General features: G+C 38.4%; 1 protein-coding gene across 4 annotated transcripts in view; it reads right to left on the reverse strand.

The window, feature by feature from the left end:
- Positions 1-22,608, reverse strand: part of ttc7a (tetratricopeptide repeat domain 7A) — a 50,958-nt gene extending 28,350 nt beyond the window's left edge. Inside the window, exons 1-12 of one of the 4 annotated variants that reach the window (XM_008430398.2) lie at positions 22,507-22,608; positions 20,485-20,683; positions 16,858-17,021; positions 16,563-16,731; positions 13,096-13,226; positions 12,903-13,027; positions 9,839-9,917; positions 8,255-8,424; positions 6,511-6,574; positions 6,211-6,348; positions 2,096-2,179; positions 612-716 (exon numbers count right to left, since the gene is read on the reverse strand). In XM_008430398.2, the coding sequence (XP_008428620.1) occupies positions 612-716; positions 2,096-2,179; positions 6,211-6,348; positions 6,511-6,574; positions 8,255-8,424; positions 9,839-9,917; positions 12,903-13,027; positions 13,096-13,226; positions 16,563-16,731; positions 16,858-17,021; positions 20,485-20,683; positions 22,507-22,563 (1,485 nt within the window). In that variant the 5' untranslated portion in view covers positions 22,564-22,608. Of the gene's footprint in view, positions 1-611; positions 717-2,095; positions 2,180-6,210; positions 6,349-6,510; positions 6,575-6,683; positions 6,872-8,254; positions 8,425-9,838; positions 9,918-12,902; positions 13,028-13,095; positions 13,227-13,315; positions 13,397-16,562; positions 16,732-16,840; positions 17,022-20,484; positions 20,684-22,506 lie in introns of those variants that run through there. The other 3 variants (XM_008430399.2, XM_008430400.2, XM_017308765.1) reach the window with 3 other exon arrangements.
- Between the last annotated feature and the right edge of the window lie 184 nt (positions 22,609-22,792).

Raw genomic sequence — 22,792 nt, forward strand, 5'->3', positions numbered from 1 at the left:
CTTTAGCAGACTATTATCAATTTAAAAAAGATAACATTTGATTCCACATACAAAACCTACAGAAATACCAGTTTTATTTAAAGCACGGTTATATTTTCTTTGTTGCTGTTATTTTCAGAATTTCCTGTTAACTTTTTACTTTTTTTTAACACAAAAACACAGAAGGGTAACTGGTGGACTTCCCTACCACCAGGCTTCACTGGTTTTCTGGGGGAAACCCTGCAACGGATGCATCAAAATAACTTTCAAGTAACTTTTCAGCAAGATACAGGAGCATGTTGCAAGTTAATAATTCCTTGAAATTGGGAAAGAAGTACCAGTTCCATTGGGAGATTATTTCACTTATAACAAGACCATAAATGAAATAATCTCAGTGGAACTAGGACTTTTTTTAATCAATATTAAGAATTTACTTACTTAAAACAAGCTCCTATATCTTGCTGAAAAGTTACTTTCATGTTAGTTTTGTTTTATTTCAGGTGTACTAAGATATTTGCAGTAGAAACTAGACCAGAAAAACCTGGTAAGATTTTGTGTTTTGCAGTGAATCTCAGTGCTTTCTGAACGCTTTTCGTTTCAGGTGTTAATATGCAGGTGTTGGGAGCATTCACCCAGTGCAGTTGACCGATGCAGATCTTAGCAGCCAGCAGGGGCAGCGAGGGGTCGTCTGGTCTCATCCTGGAGCATTCTTTCAACACAGACACAGCGCCGACCCACTGCGAATCACACACACACACACACACACACACACACACACACACACACACACACACACACACACACACACACACACACACACACACACACCAGAACGAATGACAAACTTTGTGCATTAAACACACATCAACTGTCCTTACACGGCCCTAATAGACCCTTTTAGACACACGGTCACTTAATACATGTAGGTCGATCATTAATGGACCAAACACACACACACACACACACGCACACACACACACACACACACACAGCAGGGCAAGCCCGGGATAAAAGCGGATCTGACGACACCGAGGCGGCCCCCCTCTCCTTTTAGGGCGCAGACTATTTCTAGACATCCCCATTGATCAGAGGTGTCGCTTTATCGCACAGCAAGGATCAATTTTTCTGCTGCACAAAAACAAACCAACACACACAGAGAGAGAGACATGAGGGGAGGCAACTGGAGTTATCCTACTAACAGCACTACAATGGTTCATATTGCATTCACACTGCAAAAACACAAAATCTTACCAAGTATTTCTGGTCCAGTTTCGAGTCCAAATACTTTGCTACACTTGAAATGAGACAAAACTGACTTAAAAGTACATTTACAGCAAGAAATAGAGGCTTGTTTAAGGTAAATAAATCATTTAAATAGATTAAAAAGTTCTAGTTTTATTGCCAGATAGAAAAATGTCTTGTTACAAGTTAAATAATCGGCCACTAGAGCTTTGAACTGTTTCATCATTATTAAGGAATTATTTACTTACAAGTCTCTATTTCTTACTAAAAAGTTAGTTTTGTCTTATTTCAAGTGTAGTAAGATAAATGCTACAGAAACTTAACCAAAAACACTTGGTAAGATGTTGTGTTTTTACAGTGTTTGCTGCATCAACTAACTCACATTTTGGTTATTTAAATCGTTAAAAAAGCCGAGCATTAGCCTGCTGGGCAACAAGCAACTAACTCACAAGTAACGTTTCAGCAACATATAGGAGCTCAACTTATTTTAAGCTTTTTTAATTAGTTATTAAAATCTAACACTTTTTTAGTAAATGAGAAAGTATTTTCTGAGATTATTTCACATATAAACAGACATTTTCCAATGTTATTAGAGAAATAATCTGCCAGTAAAGCTAGGACTTTTTCATCAATATTAAGAGTTACTTACTTAAAACAAACTCCTATATCTTGCTTAGTTTGTCTCATTTCAAGTTTACTAAAATATTTTAAACTGGACCAAAGAAACACTTTGTAGGATTTAGTGTTTTTGCAGTGCATGCAGTATAAAATGTCCACTGAAGTATTCGCTGCACGTGCGGGACATGATGGTGGGTGAGGAGGCGAATGTCTCCTCTGGTGCAGAGTGTTGATGTATAAGGAGAAATGAGCTCACCTTTCCGGCCGCCATGAGTGACAGGCCCAGCTGGTGCCAAAGGTGGAACTCGTCGTATGAAAACTTCATGGCTCGCTCCAGACACTGCGATCAAACACACAGGCAGGCTGCAGCTTTCACAAAGCAGGATGCTCAGGAACTTTAAAAGTACAAGTAAAAGTTTACTCTTTTCCTTTCAGAGAAACTTTTTTTTAAACTCCTTTGAATGACTAACTGAGCATACTGTACTGTTTGGTAACAGATCAATTTGCTGAATGGTTGATTTATTTAGCAAACGACATCTGTTGGAAACTGGCACTGTGGAGATAAATTACCGTATTTTTTGGACTATAAGCCGCTACTTTTTCCCCACACTTTGAACCTTGAGGCCAGTCGCCCGGTGTGGCTTTATCTTCAACCACCAGGAAGTGGTTCCTCTTTTGCAGGAAGTGAATCGTTGGAAGTCAAAATTGGAAATCAAAGACGAAAGTGCTAATTTAAATTTTTTTTCCAAAAAATGTGTAGGTGCGGCTTATAGTGAGGTGCGCTCTATAGTCTGGAAAATATGGTAAACTGAATTAGCTAAAGGAAAAGTCCCACATTAACATTATTACTTAAGTAAAAGTAAATAAGTACATACTCTTAAAAATACTTTACGTAATGAAAGTGAAAGAAATATTTTACTGGAACTATCACTTTTTAAAATAAAATTTAAGAAATTATTGACTTAAATTAAGCTCTATATACTGATGAAAAGTTACTTGTAAATTATTTTTGTCTTATTTAAATGTAATAACATCTTTGCACTAAAAGCTAAACACAAAATACTTGGTCAGATTGTTTGTTTTTGCAGTGTAGGAAGCACAAATCTATAACAGTTGGAAGTTTTGACACCAATTTACATTACATCACACACAGTACCTTCAAAGTATACGAAAGAAAGTAATTTAATGTGTGAAATTATGATTTCTTAAAGTAAATTTGTTGAATGTATTCCCTGATGTCTTCAACAAGGATGTCCAAAATGTACATACAGTATATATGCTGTACAATGGCTGCTGGAAAAGACAAGTGTTTTGCTCCTGACTTATCATTTAGAAACCACCTGCTGCATTATTGTTGGTTGTGCAGGGGGCTCCACTTCTGCTTTTCAAAGATGGTATGGTTGTATAATTGTGAATCTGTTTTCAGCCATTTTCACCTGTGAGCGTAAATGTTGAGTTGAGGGGGCGTGGCAAGCAGCAGTTTATTTAGATTTAAAGTGACAGAGCCCTAAAACAGATGACCAGACTAAAATCTCTTTATCTAAAAATGATTTAGTGCAAAGAATGTAATGAAGATGTTTTCCATCACCCATAGTTCATCCTAACCTGCTCAAGGAAGTGCAGTAGTTCACCTTTAAGTTTGGAACAAATGCATTAGAAATGTATTTAACTGCAGTAACAAAGTATTTGTACTTCTCTGCATCCCACCCCTGATCAGAGAACATTCCTTTCAGAGGTTTTGACTACGTCATGTCCTTCCTGAAGTAAATTAGCTTGAAAGTGCTTGTCATTCAGCGCTCAGCGCCCACTCTGTGCTGCTCCACTGCACAATGATGTGATTGATATGTGTGGGGTTTCGCTCAGTCAGAGGTTGTCAGTCAAGCAGGAAATGAGGTCCGCCTGATGTTATGATTAAATATTATGCTCTAAATGGAAAAGACATGAGCCCTCCCCCCTCCCCCACCTAATTCTGGTATCCATTTACAGTGTGGGGTACATGCTCGCCCCAATCCAGGTTTTCACACTGCAAAAATCACAAAACTGCCTAGTTTCTGGTGCAAATATCTAAATAAGACAAAACTAACTTACAAGTAACTGTTCAGCAAGAAACAGAGGCTTGTTTAGAGTCAGTAATCCCTTAATATTAATGAAAAACTTCTGGATCCCCTGGCAGATTATTTCACTTAAGACTTTTCCCTATGAAATAATCTCCCAATGGAACCAATATCTAAGTATTATAAACAGAAAACAAGCTCCTATATCATAAGGTTTGTATTATTTCAAGTGAACTAAGATGTTTGCACTAGAAAGGAGACAAAAATACTTGGATTATTTGACATTTAAACTCCATTTGGGATAAAGAAAGTATATATTTTTTTATTTAACTGGATTCGTCTGGGTGGATATTTTGCTGCTGCTCTGGTCAGAACTGGCAAGAGAATCTGTGAACTGGTTGGTTTTCTTAAACTTTTAATTACAGTCCGTTCACTTTCAGTAGGGTTCAGCGTAAAACCATTTTAAAAGCTCATTATAAGCCTAATTTATCGCGTCTAAAACCAGTTTTTATGTCGGTTTGGGGTCATTTGGGGGTGTTGGAATATCAAACTGTCCAAGTCTGGCTTCTGACTTGAGGTGGAGGTTAAAGAAAGTGGAAGTAATTTTTCTTATTTTGTGAAATGTACCGTTCCTGGGTTGATCATTTCTCCCACCATGTTTGCCTATTTGGCTCCTGAGTTGCTGTTCTTGTTGAACCTCAACATCATTTTCGTTTTGGGCCAAATCTGGATCCTGAATGCTCTGAAAGGGCTGGTTGTGCAGAATGCTTTGATAAAAACTGTTGAAATATCAATTCTTAAAATCAAATACTATTACTAAACATCTTTTCAGTCCCTCCAGGATTTCATGATTCTTTTTGTGATTTTTTGTAATAAAAATCAAACTGTTTGTGATGCTAATTTTGAAATATTTGCCCTTATTTATGACGGTAAAAGCAACTTTAATTTACTCTTTGAATAGATCATGGACTATAATCTGATGTCAATTAAAGTTGAGGCAGCTGTTTAGTACAAGTAAGAAAGTTTTTAACAATTTTTGAGAAAAATCTGCAATAAACTCACAACTATTAGCACAAAAAGTGCAGGGATTTGTTGATTTAGCGAGAATTTCCATAATAATTCTCAAGAAACTGGAGGGACTGATTGATATAATTTGGCAGATAAAAACTGACTGATAACATATTTAAGCACATTTAGTGTTTAGTCTAGAATCCAGAGGGCCACATAAAAAGCTACGGCAGGCCGGATTTGGCCCACGGGCCTCGAGTTTGACACGTGTGTCCTAAATAAGGTGGCTGTTTGTGTCAGGGGATTGAAATCTGGACACAACTGATCTCTTCTTGTTGCCTGATGTTTCCATTGTATCTCTGTCTGTCTGTGTGTTTCGTTTTTCTGGAAAAGCGTTTGCAGAAACGCGGCTCCTGGAAAAGATGCTGTCAGAAATAAACGATCAATGCTGCCATCAATCAGCCTCGCCAAAGGCAAACCCATGAAATAACAGAGCCTGGATTTTGCTCTCATTTTTAGAGAACAGGATGGAAAAAATTTATTTTTGTTTCATGCAACTTTCACCAACGGGCATTGATTCTTTTTGTTTTGCTCTGTAAAACTTAAACTGATGAAGGCTATTTTATGTACATTTTTTCAAAATTTACTTCAAGAAATCATAATTTCATGCAATAAATTTCCTGTAGTTGAACTTTCTTTGGTGTGATTTGCAGGTCCTATGTGGGATGTTGGTGTCAAAACTTCAACTATTTAGGTCTGAGCTTCCTACACTGCAAAAACACAACATCTGACTAAATATTTTGGTTTAGCTTCTAGGGCAAACATGTTAGTAAACTTTAAATAAGACAAAACTAACTTACAAGTAAAATTTCATGAACACAGGAGCTTGTTTTAAATCAGTAATTCTTTACTACTGATGAAAAAGGTGCTAGCTCCAGTAGCTAACTTTTTCACCCATTTGACAAGTGAAACAAAATCTGCTAGTGTAACTAGTACTTCTTTTATAATATTATTGACTTCAAACTAGCTCCTGTATCTTAATAAAACTTGCAAGTTATTGTCTTATTTCAAATTTTTAAAGATATTTTCACAAGAAACTAGACAAAACCTCTTGGTCATATTTTGTGTTTTTACAGTGTAAAACAAAGAGAATATGGAAGATTTGTCACTGCTGCACTGAAAATGCAAATTATCCATTATTTCTTAACCAAAACCTAATCTGAGAATTTCCCTGCGGTGGGATTATGATGAGCAGAAGGATCTGAAAACAGAAACCTCTGACCTCCAGCGTATGACTTTATTCCCACACCTCAGAGAGCATGGCGTACTGCCCCCTTCTGGCCATGCCGATGGACAGCAGGTCGTAGACGGAGGTGGCATCCTGCAGGCTGCTCTGGCGCGCCTCGGCCTGGTCCGGCAGTCGGCTGATTACGGCTTCCCCACTCGTCTGTTGGGACAAAAACACAGAAATCAGATGAGGAAAGAGACTGATGGACGTTGTCCCTGCTGCTGTAGCTGGACCACGCAGTGAAGGATAGGAGTGTGTGTGTGTGTGTGTGTGTGTGTGTGTGTGTGTGTGTGTGTGTGTGTGTGTGTGTGTGTGTCTCACCATTGATTCTGTGATGAGCAGCAGCAGCACAGCCTCCTCCACCACGTCCTGTGGACAGAAGCAGCTGCCAAGAAAAAAACAAAAACAAAAAAGAAAACAGGAAGTTTATCGCTCACACAAACACAAAGACAGAGCGATGGCGGATTACCGACAGTGTCTGGTTTCTGTTTCACCTGTGGGGCTGCAACACAATACGGACCACCGCGGCTGTATCACCGCACAGCATCATCTCAGATGTCACACACACACACACACACACTCATGTCCTACTGAAGGACACAATCCGCAGACAACATCACAACCTTTTATGAAACAACTACGTGACGATAAAAAGCAATCATCAACGCTGACACACGGCTGTTCCTCCGGGGGGAATTCGGCTCCTCCACGCCTGCTAATCTCAGACATGGATTTAGATCTTCACTTATGATAGTGTGGGCAGGATTAGTCATGTGGCGGTGACTAAGTATGGCTCACGGGGGCCTGAGCAATGTTTGCAGGATCCCTGCAACGAGCGAAACGCAGAAATGAAGCAGACAATGAGTTCGATGTGCTGATCGGATGACAAGATTGGGCTTTTAAGATCGGAAAAGATGTCCGTTTTGATCCTACACTGCAAAAACACAAACTCTCACCAAGTATTTCTGGTCTAGTTATTAGTGCAAATATCTTGGTACAGTTGAAACAAGACAAAACTAACTTCCAAGTAACTTTTCAGCAAGAGAACGGAGTCAATAAGTCAGAACAGTTCTGCTTCCATCGGCAGATTGTTTCACTTGTAACATGGGAAAATTTTATCTGCTAATTGAACAAGCGCTTTTTCATCAATATTAAGGATTTATTAACTTAAAAAAAGCTCCTTTATGTTGCTGAAAAGTTACTTTAAAGTTAGTTTTGTCTTATTTTAATTAGCACAAATACTTGGTACGTTTTTGTGTTTTTGCAGTGACTTCATGGACCAGAGTTTTTCAAAGTGGGGCCAAATGACGGGAAAAATAAAAATAAATACAATAAATTTTAATCAGAAAATAATTAGAATTTATCATTCTCATAATAAAATTTATTTTATTCTAATAATTTTATTATAATAAAATAATACAATTATTTTTTAAATAAAATTAATCATTTTAATTTTAATATTAAATAATAAATATTACTATGGTAAAATAAAGAATAAAATTATAATTTGATGATTATTATTATTATTATTATTCTGCAATAACAGTTATTCCAGAATAATTATTATTCTACTATTATTATTGAGTTACCTGTCTTTTGTTGAATAATTAATATTTAGCAAAAAACAACTGTTTTAAAACATTTATTTTATTGTTTTTCAGTAATCAACTGACTCACATTTTATCTCAACGCTGACAGAGTAGCGTAAGAACCAGGATTATGGAGCACCGCCATCTGCTTGTGTTGGGAAATAAAAAACTATTTCAGATCAGTTAAAATTGCTAATAAATAGATTCATTAACAAGAAAACAACGATTATTACACCCATAACTTCACTGCGTTTGTTAGTTTTATAAATACACAGTATAGTTACAGTTTTTCCACCATTAATTACAATTTTTATTTACTTCAGTTAACAGAAATGTTTTCTCACTTTCATTTTTGTTGTTTAAATTTTAGTTAAGTGTAATAACCTTGCATCAGTGAAGTATTAAACCCAGTTACTGAGGCCTCTGAAGGTCCTCCGGTCAGATTCAGACTCCTGGGGAATGAAGGTGAGGCGTACCAGTCTGTGGCGTAGCGCTGAGGCGGTTTGAAGGTGGGGTACATGGCGTCTTTGGAGGCGGCGGCTCCCTCTCTCTGGAGCCAGACGGCGGGCGGGGGGCCCAGCGGGGGCCAGTAGCTGTCCTCGCTCACGGAGCTCAGCAGCACCTGCGCCAGCTTCATGGCTGCACACTGGCATGAAAAAACAAACACGTTTTTAATGCAGTCAGAAGCCCATCCATCCATCCATTTTCTTTCACCCTTGTCCCTTAGTGGGGTCGGGAGGGTGGCTGGTGCCCATCTCCAGCTAWTGTTTCGGGCGAGAGGCGGGGTCACCTGGACAGGTTGCCAGTCTGTTGCAGGGCAACACAGAGACAAACAACCATGCACACACACACACTCACACCTAGGGGCAATTTGGAGAGGCCAATTAACCTGACAGTCATGTTTTTGGACTGTGGGAGGAAACCGGAGTACCCAGAGAAAACCCACCATGCACAGGGAGAACATGCAAACTCCATGCAGAAAGACCGGGGCCGGGAATCGAACCCAGAACCTTCTTGCGGCAAGGCAACAGCTCTACCAACTGCGCCACTGTGCAGCCCTGCAGTCAGAAGTCATGTCAGTCAATTTTGATAATTATCGATTAGTTTTTTTTGTTTTTTAAATGAGAGATACATTTATCCACAGTTTTTACTTCTCCCCATTGTGGTTTTTATTTTTAAGCCGTCATGAATCAGGGTGGTAAAACCTTAAACTGCTGCTGTGCAAGTTACTTAGCAACCTGTTGCTAGGTAACCAGAGTTGAGGGGGTTGAAACTGCTTGATACCCAGCAGGCTGTTGTGAGGTTATTAATTTTAGCTATTTAACTAACCAAAATGTGAGTTAGCTGATGCCACCCAGTGACGCAAAAAGTGGGTATGCAGGGTATGTAACGCATAGGGGCGCAGCTCCAGAGGGGGCGCCAAAACCCCATCAGGGGGGGTTTTGGCGCACCGCTGATGCCACCAACACTGCAAAAACACAAAATATTACCAAGGAAAAGTTGAAATAAGACAAAACTAACTTACAAGTCACTTTTTTTAGCAAGATAGAGTCTTGTTTTAAGTAAATAATTCCTTAATATTGATGACAAACTGCTTGATGAGCTGGCAGATTATTTTGCTTATAACAAGACATTTTCCCCATTTTATAAGTTAATTTATCTACCAATAAAAAAAGTACTTTTTCATCAATATTAAGAAATTATTGACTTAAAATAAGACTCTAAATCTTGCTGAAAAGTAACTTTGTCTTATTTCAAGTGTACCGAGATATTTGCAGTATAGACCAAAATTATTGGTAAGAGTTTGTGTTTTTGCAGTGGATCTTGCTTATCTGGCCACTAGCTGCCTCCATCTCCCAGAATGCTGTGCGATTCTTGATTGTAGTTCAGCAAATATTCTATCCTAGCAGTTAGAATTATCTATTGTTATTGATCACGTTTCTGTCGCGAGATATATCGTTATTGATTTACCGGCCAGCCCAGCAGAAATCACACCAGATTCTTGTTTTAAACTTTTTTCATTGTAGTGATTCTAGAATAAGACATTTGTTGTTCCTCACCTTCCTGAAGCTCTGAGACCCTCGCGACTCCACCACCCTGAGAACTCTACGCAGCTGGTGGGCACCCTGTGCAAGATGACTAACACACACACACACACACACACACACACACACACACACACACACACACACACACACACACACACACACACACTGGGCTTATGGACTGGTTTTAAATACTGACTAAAAATAAACGGTTTTCAGATAACATAAAGCAGCAGCAAACTGTTTTCCATTAACACATGGAGAATCAAATTAAAACTATTGACAGTCAATCAGGCCTTCATTAGAGATGATAGTCATTTTCTGATTTAATGCAACACTGACACCTACTGGTTCAAACCTAGAGTTGCATTATTTTCTTTCTACAAGTTTGACGTCAACACATATTGAAAGAGCAAACAGATTTTTACAAATGTGCTGCAAGTTTACATGAATAACTCATGAAACTGCACATAAAAGCGTCTTCCAAAGGTCTAGAAATCCTTGTTAATATTTTTGAAATTAAATATATTTTTGAAATTAAATAAATTAAGATCATGATAAATACTTCAACTTCTTTCTGACATATTTTCTGAACAAAAACAAACAAAATTCACGAATGAGCAAAAACACAACGTACACTCCTTTAAACTACTATTATGAATGCTAAAATTAAATGATAAAAAACGGTTCAACAGCCAGGTTTAATTCACAAGTAGGGCTGAAATGATTAACCGTGATGAATCAATTATTGAAATAATCATCAACTAATTCAGTAATCGAGTGTACACACTCAAAAAAGGCAATTTGTTGAAGAAACAACATATTCTTAGCAGTAATTAAGACAAAAAAGTACAAAAATGTATACAAATTGCATATAAGAAAAAAAATGTTAGTCTACAAATATGTGCACCCAGAAAACAATCACCAGATACGGGCTGAGATTTTCACATGCTGATCTGACATTGAAGGAATGATGTCATTACATTTCAGGCAATAAAATGTTTGTTTCCGTATTTAAAAGGGAACTGAATTGTTTACTTTAACATATTTTAATATATTTCTAGGCCTGTCACAATAACAAATTTTGCTGGACAATTAATTGTCTAAAAAATTATTGCGATAAACGATAATATTGTTTCAAGACCTTTTGACACTGATTTAATGGAAATGACTAATAATACATGCGATTTCCTGATATTTATTTTCAAAATAACACGTAACACTTGAACTGATAAACTGAATAAACAAAACAACCAAAAACAAAAATAAAATGGATTCTCAGTCTCCATTAACAAAAAACGTACTTGAATAAAAACTAAACAACATAAAGCCAAAGTGGAAATAAATACTGCATTCAACCAGAAGAGTGCAGATTATGAAGTCTGTATTGCCCTTCAGTAATCACTAGATTTAAATAGAGAATCTGGGCACATCCGACTATCTAATGCAATAGTTCATACTACACGATTTTTTGCCCCTATTTTCCCTCAAGATAATCTTAGATCGTTGGCCGATCTAAGATTGTGGCTGGTGATTTCGTAACCTATCATCCTGCAGTGTGAGGTGTGTTACGGTAGATCGTCGTGGCCGCTCCGATCTAAATCAGCGATTTCCCCTGACTTGGAGCTTAACGCTGAATGTGACAGGTAGCCAATCAGAAAGCGCGGATTCTCCTCCGTGCTTTCTGAGGGGAAATTACGGAGGGTAATCCCACACAGCTAACATGGTGCAACCCGAAGTCCAGCGGACATTGGAGATGATTTGTGCTATCATTAATGTTTATTGCAAAGAATATAAAAATGACAAGGGGAGGAGTTGGAGCCAAATTGCTACCGCAGTTGATAAACCCGGTAACTTTTCAGCTGTTCTTCGTTAACATGACATAAATAGGTTACAATGATTTTCATTCAGTCAGGACTTTATGCTGACTCTAGCCACATGCACCACAGGTAGATTCTAGTAAAGCATTGATTAATACCTGGTTTTAAAATTAGTTAACTGGACTTGTAGCCATTATTTTGTGCCCATGTGGCTGGACACCACACGGCACGACGAACCCGATCGAACCGTTACACCTGGATTTCTGTCGGCTAGTGTGTCTCTCAGGGTTTGAAAATGGGCCGACAAATGGAGCTTTAGCGGAAGTTCAAGATGGAAGACTCCACCCCCTTTGTTCGCCCATCGACGTCATGCTCATCTCCGACCTCAGCGCTGGACCTCACCCGGCGCGTTCAATCAGCAATCAGGCTCTGCATAAAAGGATCCACACCCAAGCAGTCAGCTGCTTCCCAGCTGCGTTCAACCCACCACCTCCCCTTCTCCACCCACATCCTTCAGCTCTAGGATGGCACCCTTTCCTGACCACCACCACCAGTGTCGGGCACCGGGGGAGAGCATCCCTAATCAGTTATCGGGATGTTCATCGAGTTCACATCAAATCTCAGCTCAAATTAGCTGCCGGGGTCCGAGCGCCAAAGAACTGTTATTCATTCCTGTCATTAAATCTTTTAATTGTTCCCCTTTGTCCGTCTGAGTCTCTCCAGATTGAACTCGTGTCGTGTGTGCTGGACATTAGACTAAGGAAATGAGGAAGGGAGGGTCAGTGGAGAGCACCGGAGCTGAGCCTTTTTTCATTCAGTGTCATCAACAGAAAGAAAAAAGGCCGGAAGGGACGATAAAGACGATAATTAAAATGAGGTCGATAAGTTTAATTTATCGTCCGATAATCGTTTATCGCGACAGGCCTATAATATTTCCGATGTTGTGTAATATGTTGTGTCTAAGCGAAAAGTCTGAAGAAAAGAACATTTCTCCAATTGAAGTGATCAGAAGTCGGAAAGACTGAATGAGGAGGTTCCTGATTCTGCAAGCTACTTAATTACTTAATTAGTTAACCATTAATTAATCGATTCATCAAGATTGATACAATTAATCGTTTCAGCCCTAGCAGAAAGTCCCTCGTCTTTAATAAAGTGAGACTGCAAACTTCCACCTGTAAAACTAGAAAAAGCAAATGTTGTACTTGTGAAAACTTTTTCAGGTAGTGTAAGAAGTTTTTATTGATTTCCGCTGCACTCACCCCCTCTGCAGCAGACAGAGGTAAGCGCTCTGCAGGGCTGCCTGCAGGAAGAAGCCCAGGTCAACGTCAACAGCTGCAGAAAAGAGGCTGCCTTTGCCCATTTTGGCGTGTGGAGTGGTTACCATCTGAAAACAGAAACTCTTAAGTAAACATGCCAGCACATTGTGCGAACCGTGAATTTGTGAAGGCTCACCTTATCGAGCTCCTGCAGGTAGGACAGGGCTGCGTCACACGCCTTCAGGAAGCAGGACAGACTCTCTTCCTCTCTCTCCGAAAGACGGATACGAGACACGGCAGACAGCGTCTGGTGGTCCAGAGAAAGACCTGAAACATGGTTGATCAAACAGTTAAAGAAATGTGTCATTTTTAGGAAAATGTAAAGTAGGAAAGTTGATCATCTGCCTCCATCTCACCATTTAGCATTTCACTACAACCACGTCCTAGCACATCGGTCATTTTTAAATAAGTTGACGCTGCTCCGTCATGCAGCTCGACTGAATGAAGCACTATTAAGTTTATAAAGTAGCTTGAGTGTTTATATTTAAAAAAAGAACCACACAAACAGCATTTTTCATCCCCCACCGTACTCTGTTTGGACAGTTTCTTGTTCCCGTTCTGGGATAGTCTTCTTCTTCTTCTTCTTCTTTTTCTTCTTCTTCTTCTAATATTTTATGATGGTTGGCAAACAACTTAAGATGCATTCCCGCAACCTTTCAGATTGAAGTATGGATCAGATGTTTTATTTACTATATTCTTCGCCAAATACACGTTCTTCTTTAAAAAAAAAAAAACGCTTAATTCTACGCTTAAGAATAACCAGCGGCGCCCTCTGGTGGGTGGCAGCCAAACAACACTAAAAGAAGACGTAACGGACGTTAATCGATTGGAGCTAATTTTGATCTAATGTATTAATCGACAATTAGTTGTCTTCTTCCCAACACATGCTCTTCATTTTGTTCTCCGTTTACACTTTTATGGACAAAAAGGAATAAAAAGTCACATCCTCTCATGGAAACATGCAGGCATTATGCATGTTCTGTTCTGTTGTCCTGGTTGTTTGGGTTTTAGCTTTTGGAACATTTGAATTTTGGCTCCATACTCCTTACTGTTTCCCTCTATGTCTGTTGTTTGGATGCATCAACAAGAGAAAATAAATTTGCCTCTATTTTATTTCCTCAACTCACAAGTCGAGGCAAGAACTGACAAACATAGAAAGCAGAAAGTACAAAATGTACTTAAATGCAACCTGAGGTATACAAAGACAAATTCAAAAGCTGAGAGTGAAAAACTAGGTTGCAGTTTTGATAGGATTTAAGAAGGAAGGTCCCAGCCAATGCAGCAGTTAATCATCATCAGTAATCACCTGTGTTACTTATTTTATTGTTAATATTTTTATCATATTTTTTGGCAGTGTAGCAATCAGCATTATTGTCTGAGTGCCAAGGGAGAACCCTAAAGGATTTACTTTCACAGGCAGCAATATGGCTTTCAGGATGCTTCACTTGATGGACAAAAAACTATTCAATCGCAACAAAGAGACAGAAAAGAAAAAGAAAATGTGGTGGGTCAAAAACTTAAAGTAAGGGAAGAAGGAGATAATAAAAGAAAAAATTAAGAAGGATAAAGAGAAGACAAGATTAACACCCAAGAAGTCTGCTTCTATATGTGCAGAAAGAGAGAAAAACAACAGAAAACCACAGCTACAAACATGTGGTTTGTAGCTTACATGACAACAAAATTCCTGTAAAGTAAACGATACTAATTAAAAAATGAAAAATGTGTTTTCTTTATCTTAAATGCAAAATGTACCAGTATCTACTTGTTGTACAGTTTTGGCTTAATTACTGCTTAAACTGTGTCATACTTTCACCAAATGGCATTTTTATTGAAGTAATCGATTACTTAAATAATCGATTAATCATTATTAATTCGATTAATCGTTTCATTCATAAACACAACAGGCTTTTATTAGCATGCTAATTTACTTTTAGACATTCATTATGTCTTCTGTGTGTGTTTGCAGACCTCCACACAGTGGACACACAAACAGAGAGGAAATTGATGTCCCTGGAAGACCAGATGCCCAAACTGGACTGATTAATACAAATATTCAAGGAGTTCAAGAACTTTCCAAGACGGGAAGAGGCCAGAGGCGCTGAGCAGTCTTGGGCTCGACGCCAAGCCAAATCAAATAAGCAGACAGCTGCCAGCCGTCAGACATCATCCATGTCTGACTTGATTCCCACAGCAGCTAGTTTCATATCCCACAGAGAGGCCTGAGAAGGAGCCAACGGTAAATATAATTCAGGGGGAATCAAAACAAGCAGAGGAAATCTAAATCTGACAGTTATTGCTGTAATATTCCTTAATGTTTCAGGAGCATGAGGTCATGTCCGACTATCAGGAAACGAAGAGGGGGGTGGTAACGACATAATGATGATGAGTGAAAAGAGATTACACCGAGTCCGGGTGTTGTGTTCTGTGAATCTGATTTATGGGGATCAGAGCGTAGCGACGAAAAACTGCCTGGAAAAACACCAAAATACTTCACAACTTTACCCCAAAACTGGCACTTTTCACTCTCTGATGCGACTTCAGAGCAAGGAAAATATGTTTTCTTTAACAGTGACAAGCTCAGGTTCGGACTCGGCTCTTGGAAAAACACAGAAAGCTCCTTGACCCGACTATCTACCCGATCAAGCTGATGGTTCCCAGCTGTGTCCCATCTGCCTTGTAAAAGACTCGCCATGCACCTTAGATCCACATACAAGGTCAATTTGGTTTTTCTCCTCCCATAACTACCAGAAAAGGAGCCTGAAGTTTGGTTTTGCTTGTTCTTTTATTTATAGCTTGGCTTGAAAGTTGACTGATGAACGCTACAGTATAAAAACCAGGTGACACGCACAGGCGTGTTTTGTTTTTACTACAATTCCATATAGATTAATTACACAAAATCATATATTTCCAGCATTATTTTCTATTAGGTTTAATGATTATGGTTTTCAGCTAATATGCATATATGTATTTTACAGAATTTGAACCAGTGAAGCTAAATCTATGCTATTTCAGTAGTTATTTGTGGAACATATTTACAGACAGGATTTGTCAGTGCAGGGCATTCTGGGTAAATACAACTAAAACAAATGGAGAAATGACTTGTGGTATTTTACCAAAGACAAAACCAAAATCCTACAACAACTAAAATCTGACGCTACTCCATTTTGGTTTATATTTTGTTTAGAAGAAAGTTGTCTTTCTTCTAAACAAAACTTCTAAGGTTTCTAAGGTTTTCTTTATGTTATTTCCTTCAGTGGTTCTTGGTGCAGCGCCCCCACAGGCGAGGAGGGGAACAGGTTTTCACTTAGTTTGGTTTGTTTTGCACAGTGCAGTGTGAAAGAGAACTGCACCAGCCGAAAATGTAACAAATGTTGCAAATCAAACCAAATCTACTAGAATATCAGGTGTGAAAACACAAACTAAATGGTTCTTTAGTTTGTAAAGGTTTCAGACATGGTTTAGTGGAAGGAAAAATGTTGGCAGAAAAAAGTGCTCAATCAACAGGGATAGCTGAAGCCTCAACAGGATTTTGAAGCAAAGTCTATTGAAGAGATGCTTGTTTCACGAAAGCTCTAAACAACAAACCAGTTAATTGTGAGGTACCTTTAACGACGAAGGCCTCAGCCAGTAGGCGAAAGTGGTAGACGGGTTGGTCGTCCTGGGTCAGCTCCTCCAAACCCACCCTGGCACACATTCCCTGGGCGTCCCGGTACCGGCCCTGGACGTAGTGCACTTTGGCCATCAGCAGCAGGGCCTCATTCAAGTATCTGGGCTGCAGGAAAACCAGAAATACACGATCACTCCAGCGACGGCATGACAAATGGTTTTGATTCCCTGTCAAAATATTTCGTGGTAGTTATTTCCAAATGATTGGAAAAGACCTGAAGATTAGACTGACTGTGAGGCGGCCTCGGCTCAGGATGGTGTTCAGGTGACCTTTGGCCTTGCAGAGTCTGGCCTGAGTCTTGTCAGCTAAAGGTGTGGAGCTGCGTAAAAGATTCATGTTTTCCAGCAGGCACTCCTCCAGCAGCGCCTCGGCCATCAGCAGCGTGCCGTAATCATCTGCAGCGTGGGATTGAACAAAGTTAAAAGCAATGGAACAAGCATGAACTGGGGGTCAGAGGTCATCAATTTCTGTAGCCAAAGAAAACCTTCTCTCAGTTTATCAAAACCAGAACTCAAAGCACAGAAGAAGAATTCCTGAAATGTAGTTTCTAGCAGTGGAACTAATGATTATTTAGTAATTGATTAATCAGATTAATTGATTTGATTGATCTGATTGATCAATTAATCATCAAATTAATTGATTAATCAGCCTATTTGATGATTAATTGATTATCATGAGATTAATCGATTGCTGCTGATTTTTCATTTCATTAAAGCCTTTTTAGCAAAGTTATAAATAGATTAAAGAACCAAAGAAGTAACTGAATTAATTAGTTTTTAAATAAAATGTAAACATTTTGTTTAAGTGCATTAACATAGCATTTCTTTATCATTTGTAGCAAACGATGCATCTGCAACTAAAAAAATGCTTCTAACAACAACATGTAAAAGCTCAGACTTGACTTGACATCAAAGTTAAGGAATGATCTGTTGATTATTTTTAGCTTTGTAAATTAATAACTGGATAGCAAAAGTTGCTTAGAAGTAGAGTTTCTTCAAGAGCTAAAAAATGTGCCACTTGAGTTTTGCGTAGGACAAACTTTCAAAGTTTTAAAAAAATCTTAAATAGAAAATATATTGTTTGTGCAATTTTTGGTTGAATTACTACTCAGAGTGTGTTGTTCTTTTAGCAGATGGCATTTTTTGATATAAGATTAATCGATTTCTAAAATAGTTTACGATTACTTCAATAACCAATTAATCACTATTAATCCGATTAATCGTTTAGTGGTTTTTCTTCGGTACAGTTTCCATTTGAATCCTGCACATACAGTAAAAACTATTGTAACTCATGATATTAAGGATTGCAAAAATGAAAAACAACCGTTCTCTGATCCAACCCCTGTCTGTGTAAACACACACGAACACACACTCCAGTAAAGATTTCCTGTTTAGCTCCATCAGCCCGGGTGTGTTCTGATGCCAGCTCTTTGAGCCGTGTTTATGCTCAGATATACTTGACATTTTTGCTGGTTCGTTTATCAGCACAGCCAAGGAGAAACCTATCTCTGAGGAGAAGGTAGGGGATAAACACCAGGAAGTGTTTTCCTGTAAAACCACAGCGAGAAACACAGAGTTCACCCATTTACTGAACCAAATGGTGATTTACTCTTCAATTTGTTGCTACAGGCTGCCATATGTTAGTTTTCTACCTTTAGTTTTTTGCATTTATCATGTTTTCTTCTCAAATTCCAATTTCCAAATGGTTTAATTGGCTAATTTTAGCATAAAATATGAGTTTTCTTTATCTTTAAGCCACATACTTTGACGTTGTTCAAGCTTTTTTAAATTTTTTTTATAAAAATCCTGCAAAAACCAACATTTGATCTAAAAAAGCATAGAAAAATCACTATTTTCTTTTCCTTAGTCTGATTTTGCCTACGAGTAGGATGTGTGCTTCTGAGGTTTCTCAGTCAGTTTTATTAGTTACAGACAAACAAAACAATACCTAAAATATTAGGTTCAATATATATAATGTAGTAAAAAGCTGACATTATAGCACCTGCTAAGCTTTTCCATTTTATGAAAACCAAAGAGAAGAACCAGCTGCATAGCCAGCGTCACGTCATTATTAAACTAAAACATCTTTTAGTAAGTGTTTCCTCCTCTTGTCTGTTACAACCTGAGCTTCTGTAAAAAGATGTTTGTGCATAAATGTGTCTCAAATCTATGTTTTTGTCCCAGTATTCCTGCCCAATGAGCTGGGCTCACCTGGGGTTGCTAGGTAACAGCACATTAAAATTTAACAATCGGAATTTTTTTTTTAATGGTTCTTTTTCCAGACACCAAAAAAACACTAGTTTATTGCCAAAAAATTATAGCGCTAAGACCCGCCTCCTGGCTCTGATTGGTTGTTTCTCATTAGCACTGGGAGAAAACAGATTAGCTTAATTTTTTCACACAGTATCTGTCTCAGGCTAAACTGTCGCAACATGGTGACAGTTTCAACAAAAATGTAAAAAAAAAAAAACCATGTATTTAAAAAAAAAAAAAATTACATACTGAAGCTTTAAGAATTTTTTGTGTGAACCTTTATATCTGTTGCTGCTATTACACCTGAATTACACATATTTCTATTTACCACAGTGGTGTGTTACGACTGAACTTTTAAACCCCCCTGTAGGGCGCTGGTTTGTTAGATCTGCAATTATTACACACTTACATTACTGCAGTTTTCTTGACCTCCTTTTGGATAAACCACCAAATATTATCTTTTGAAAACTTTACCATTACTACTTTGGTCTGGGTTGGACATTGTGTAAAGGATTTCATCAACGCTCTTCAGCAATGTTTAGCTTTAACATTTTCCTCCTCCTAAAAGTAATATATTGCAAAAATCAAACTTAGAGTCATTTGAATATTTTCTCTGGACTTTAGATCACAGAAATTCAACATAACCTTTTAAAGCCACAGTACACAATGACGCCAGACCTAGCAGAAACAACATGGCTGCTTTTTATTGCTGTCAGAGTTGGGCGAAGGTCTAATATATGACCACCTTAACTACCATGAAGTTCCTCTATCTGAAGCCAGCTCCTCCTGGTGCACCTTGCACACTCGCTGCTGGTTCAGCAAATGAAAACCATGCAAGCGCACAGTAATACCACATTAATTTAACACCTGAGTGAACCATCGGTCCAATGCAAGCACAGCAACAGACGCCTGTAGTCAGGACACTCACTCAAACCCATATTTACTCTGCGTAGGTTACAGGTGGAGGCAGGTGCATTAGTGAAATGCCTCAGCCTTGTTTTATGAGGAGCAGAAAGAAAAGTGTGTTTGCTTTAGTTTTGTGGAATGATTTCGAGTGTAAAGGCGGAAAATTAGCAGGCTGGTGGATAAATCTGGTTTAACATTAAAGTGAGCGACAGAGTTTTCTGCTTAAATGTGACACAGACTCTTCTTGTTTACTGTAAACTTCCAGGGAGACGTTTTCTTTCAAAGCGCAGGTTGTGATGCACGATTTTCACTGGTTTTCTCTGTGTTATTTGAGGAGGAGATCTGTTTAGGAGACCTCCGACTAGTCTTGTTTGGAGTCCAAGGTCCAACTGGTGTACAGTGTGATAGTATGCTCACTGCAAAAAATACAAATCAACTCAAACAGCAGGAAATCCTGAATTTTTCTTTCAAAATTGGTTGATTTATAAAAACCTTCTGCTTTAATTAGCAAATATCAGTGTCGGTTTTATCTGAAAACTGCTCCAATAAATTCAAATTTAAATATGGGTGGTCACCAGGTTATTTTTCTCTAATATTTAACAGTGAACTGATCGTATTTGAGTTAATAGAGCAACCAGGAAGTGACGGGACATGCGTGCTGCGGCTTCCCAGCGTCCAGGTGCGACCCGCGGTCACTCACCGTCCTCATGGATCCGCGCAGCGTGCATCTGCTCCACCAGCGCCAGGATTTTGCCCCACTGGCACTCGGCCCGGTAGCGCTCCAGCTCCGCTTCCAGCCGGACCTGGGTGAAGGAGAGCCGGGACGCCATGGCCGCTCTGTCCCGGTGGTGGTGGTGGTGGTGGCCGTAGTCCCCGGACACGATGGGAGTAACTGCGGACTAACCAGGAGATGTTTGAGTGCGCAGGGTTGGGTGGGGTGAGGTGTCGGTCATTACTGTGGGAAACAACAAACTAAATCCAGATTATTATGGTTCATTTATAAACTTTTAACGTAAACTTGTTGAATCAAGCACAAAAGCAACTTCAATATTGTAAAAATATCGATAGGAGTTTTATTTATTTTAGCAAATCAATTAAAAAAAAGTGAAACTCAGATTGAAATACTCCAGATTTCTTTTTCTTTGATCTTTTTAATTTTAAAGTTTACGTCTTAAACTTAAAAGAAATTGCATTAAAACAATAAAAAAAATATGTATTATTACACTCCACAAAAGAGGATAAAACACGCTTATTGCGAAAAGAAGTTGTAGTTCTCTTAATGGAAAGTTGAGTGGAAGGAAAAACGTGTAGTGGAGAAAGATGAACAAGGCAAATGATGGAATAATAAAGCAAAATCGATTTAAGTTTGAGGATTGTTGAAAACCAGGCCAACTTAAACTCAGATTTTTGAGTTTATTTTTAATTTTTAAGTGAAGTTTGAATTTAAGGCAACTTTTAAATTCGCCTCTCCAAATAGCAGAACAATTTTAAAATATTTATTTATTTATTTATTTATTTATTTGTTTGTTTGTTTTATTGAATTTATTCATTTATTATTTTTGTAGCCTTTGCTCAGCTGTAAATGTGCAGTTAAATGACAATAAACTCTATAATATAAATAATAAAATAATTTGCAGGCTTCCTGTAAACATATAGGTAGATGTGTCTGATAATTATATTGATAAAGTCAGAAGTTTTGCATGTGTTTTATTAATATAGTAATAGTTTTATTATTATGATTATTAGTTTAATATTTTCTCATTTTATTATTCCAAATTTTAAGCTTGATTTCATTTGTTTTTTTTAATTGAAATTAAAAACAATAACAATTTCAATAATGTTTTTATTGAAATTTATTGCAGTCATAATTTAATGCTATTATAGTGTCACAATTTCTTTTATTTGGGTCAAATAAGTACCTCTTTGTAAATAAATATCAAAAAGTACTTTAACTTTTGAGTTTTTCACAATAGTAGCTCCTCCTTTCCTACTGCATGGAAACACTGGAGCAGCTGAGTTACCCAAACTGTAACTTTTCTTTTTTAATAAATAGTGCAAGCTGGCTGAGACGGCTGTTTAAGGGATTCATTGCTGCCTAACTCTTAAAATATGTGATCTTTAATGCAAAACGTAGCAGAAATTAATAATGCGGGTGGGTTAGCAAATCATTAAACTCTGGGCCGGCCCTGCCTGGCAGAGCTTGATTTGTAGCAGTGTGAAGGCGAATAAGAGCCAAGTCTCTAATCTTTTTCCCGTTAACACTTTAACTGGATCAGGCAGGGCTTAAGAAACAGCGAAGCAAAACTGTGGCTGGACGCAAACAGCAGAACATGTATCTGCAATATAATGCCATGTTTGTAAAATAATATTGCTTATGGATGAGGGTAAAAAACCTAAAATGTTTGTCTGGCTCTCTGATCTGGGTTCTGCCTCACTGGTGGCAGGCTGACACCAGCTTACCTCCCTTGGCTCAGATACAAGCGAATACATCTGTTAGTCTCTGCTCCATGACATGTACTTGAACTTTATGAAGCACTAGAAAGTGCAGCCCAGTTAATACTATTAAAAATTAATAATAGAGGGGAGAACTCTGTTGGTAAACTGAAGGGGAATTACTGAATCTAGATTGAATAAAATAACCACAACACAGGGAGTAAACACAAGGGAGAATTGTAATTCACTACAGAGTCTAAGTCAGCTACTGTGAGACATTAAGAGAAACCTCAAGCATCTTGAAGAGAGATTTGGCAGCGTCATTTTCTCTTGGGAAAGTTGACATTTGCGCGACATGAAAAACGCCTGTCCGTCTCCTCAGCGTGCGTCCAACCACAGCATGATTAATCTGGATCTGGGCGCTCGGCGGCGGGTTTGCGCCCCCTGCTGACTGGAGAGCGTCACTGCGCCCTCAAAGCTTTCTGTCCGGCAAAGATGTTTCACTACCTACAGGAATCCTGGCACGTCGTTTGTAGGCTTTCCTGATGTAGTGAAGTGTCTTTTAGGTACCTACT

This window comes from Poecilia reticulata, linkage group LG15 (genome assembly GCF_000633615.1).
Source record: "Poecilia reticulata strain Guanapo linkage group LG15, Guppy_female_1.0+MT, whole genome shotgun sequence".
Taxonomy (NCBI): Eukaryota; Metazoa; Chordata; class Actinopteri; order Cyprinodontiformes; family Poeciliidae; genus Poecilia; species Poecilia reticulata.